This window comes from Cyprinodon variegatus, unplaced genomic scaffold (genome assembly GCF_000732505.1).
Source record: "Cyprinodon variegatus isolate N-32 unplaced genomic scaffold, C_variegatus-1.0 Scaffold1033, whole genome shotgun sequence".
In the NCBI taxonomy this organism is placed as follows: domain Eukaryota; kingdom Metazoa; phylum Chordata; class Actinopteri; order Cyprinodontiformes; family Cyprinodontidae; genus Cyprinodon; species Cyprinodon variegatus.
The window spans coordinates 165,439-166,655 of record NW_015151486.1 but is presented as its reverse complement, the minus strand read 5'-3'; the positions used below and the strand labels follow the sequence as shown (position 1 = coordinate 166,655).

The window sequence follows — 1,217 nt, the reverse complement described above, 5'->3', positions numbered from 1 at the left end:
GCGTGACTTCTCTGGTCAGATGATGATGATGATTAAAAGTTAGATGGCATCAGGCTAACTATTGGAACATTATAAAAAAAAAACATGCTTAGTGTGAGGGATTGCATTTGAGTCAATGATTCAATGCAATCAACTGGCTTTCCTTAGATAAAAAACAATCAAACCCATCAATCTGACTGTGTGATTTAGTTGAATTGTCTCTGTAAAGAGCCTTGAGATGACGTGTTGTGAATTGGTGCAATATAAATAAGCTGAATTGAATTAAAGGCTGCGAAAAAGCACATTTACATTCTCTTGTTAAAGAAACATGACCTTCATCTGCTTTGTCAAAGGTACAGATTAACTCCAGTAGTGAATAATTATTATCTCTCACCGGTGTCAGCTCTTCTCTGTTTACTTTGCGTCGGTAGAGCAGGAGCGCAGTAATGGTGTTTCCTGCTCGGGCCGCCTGCACCGATGTTGGCGTCACATACAGAAAGTCCTGGAGAGAACAAAGGGAAACTCTGATAAATGTATCCTACACTAAACTTTCTCATTCAACAGTTGGGAAACCATTTCAGCTGAAAACATGAAGTGGATGGAGAGCAGTGGTAATCAGAACAAAGAAGAGCTATTTTCCATCGTATGGATGGGAGAGCAGACTTGTTAAAGAGGAAAGGTGAGATGAGTGAACTGAGTAACATAATTTCTCTGTTTTGTAGGAGAGAAGGAGATGCCTGTTGTACATCAAGTGTTGCTTATGTGAATTTGAGGTGAAATCAGACACATGGGCTGTTTCTCAATTTACAAGAAGGTATGGATTCGTGTTCTTGGCAAGTATGTTCTTGAGAAGAACACAGGAAAGTCTGGACTCTGAGAGAACGGGAGCAAGCAGCATAAATATGGGTCAATTGGAACAGAAGCGTACTCGCGACGTCACCAAACGCTCAGCTCACCTGGAGCAGCATTTCACCTCCTATTATTAATAGTCTCTAGATAATAATAAATTCTGACTTTTTTCATTTATTGGGGGAATATTAATGAACACAGTCAGATAAACACAAATCAAATAAACATTCTGCCAAAAAAAATAAAAAATCGGCATCAGAGCTAGTGGTACTTCACACACGGCTATGCCGTGAGAGGGCTGCTACAGACGGGCTAATGTTAACCCTTGGAGGTCTCATAATAGGTCATATAATGGTCTCGCCTTAAATTATCTTAAAACACGGCAAAAA

General features: G+C 39.8%; 1 protein-coding gene across 1 annotated transcript in view; it reads right to left on the bottom strand.

The window, feature by feature from the left end:
* Positions 1–1,217, bottom strand: part of LOC107100949 (carnitine O-palmitoyltransferase 1, liver isoform-like) — a 61,185-nt gene that overhangs the window by 33,943 nt on the left and 26,025 nt on the right. The window contains exon 8 of the mRNA XM_015399645.1: positions 374–481. Within this exon, the coding sequence (XP_015255131.1) occupies positions 374–481 (108 nt within the window). The remainder of the gene's footprint in view (positions 1–373; positions 482–1,217) is intronic.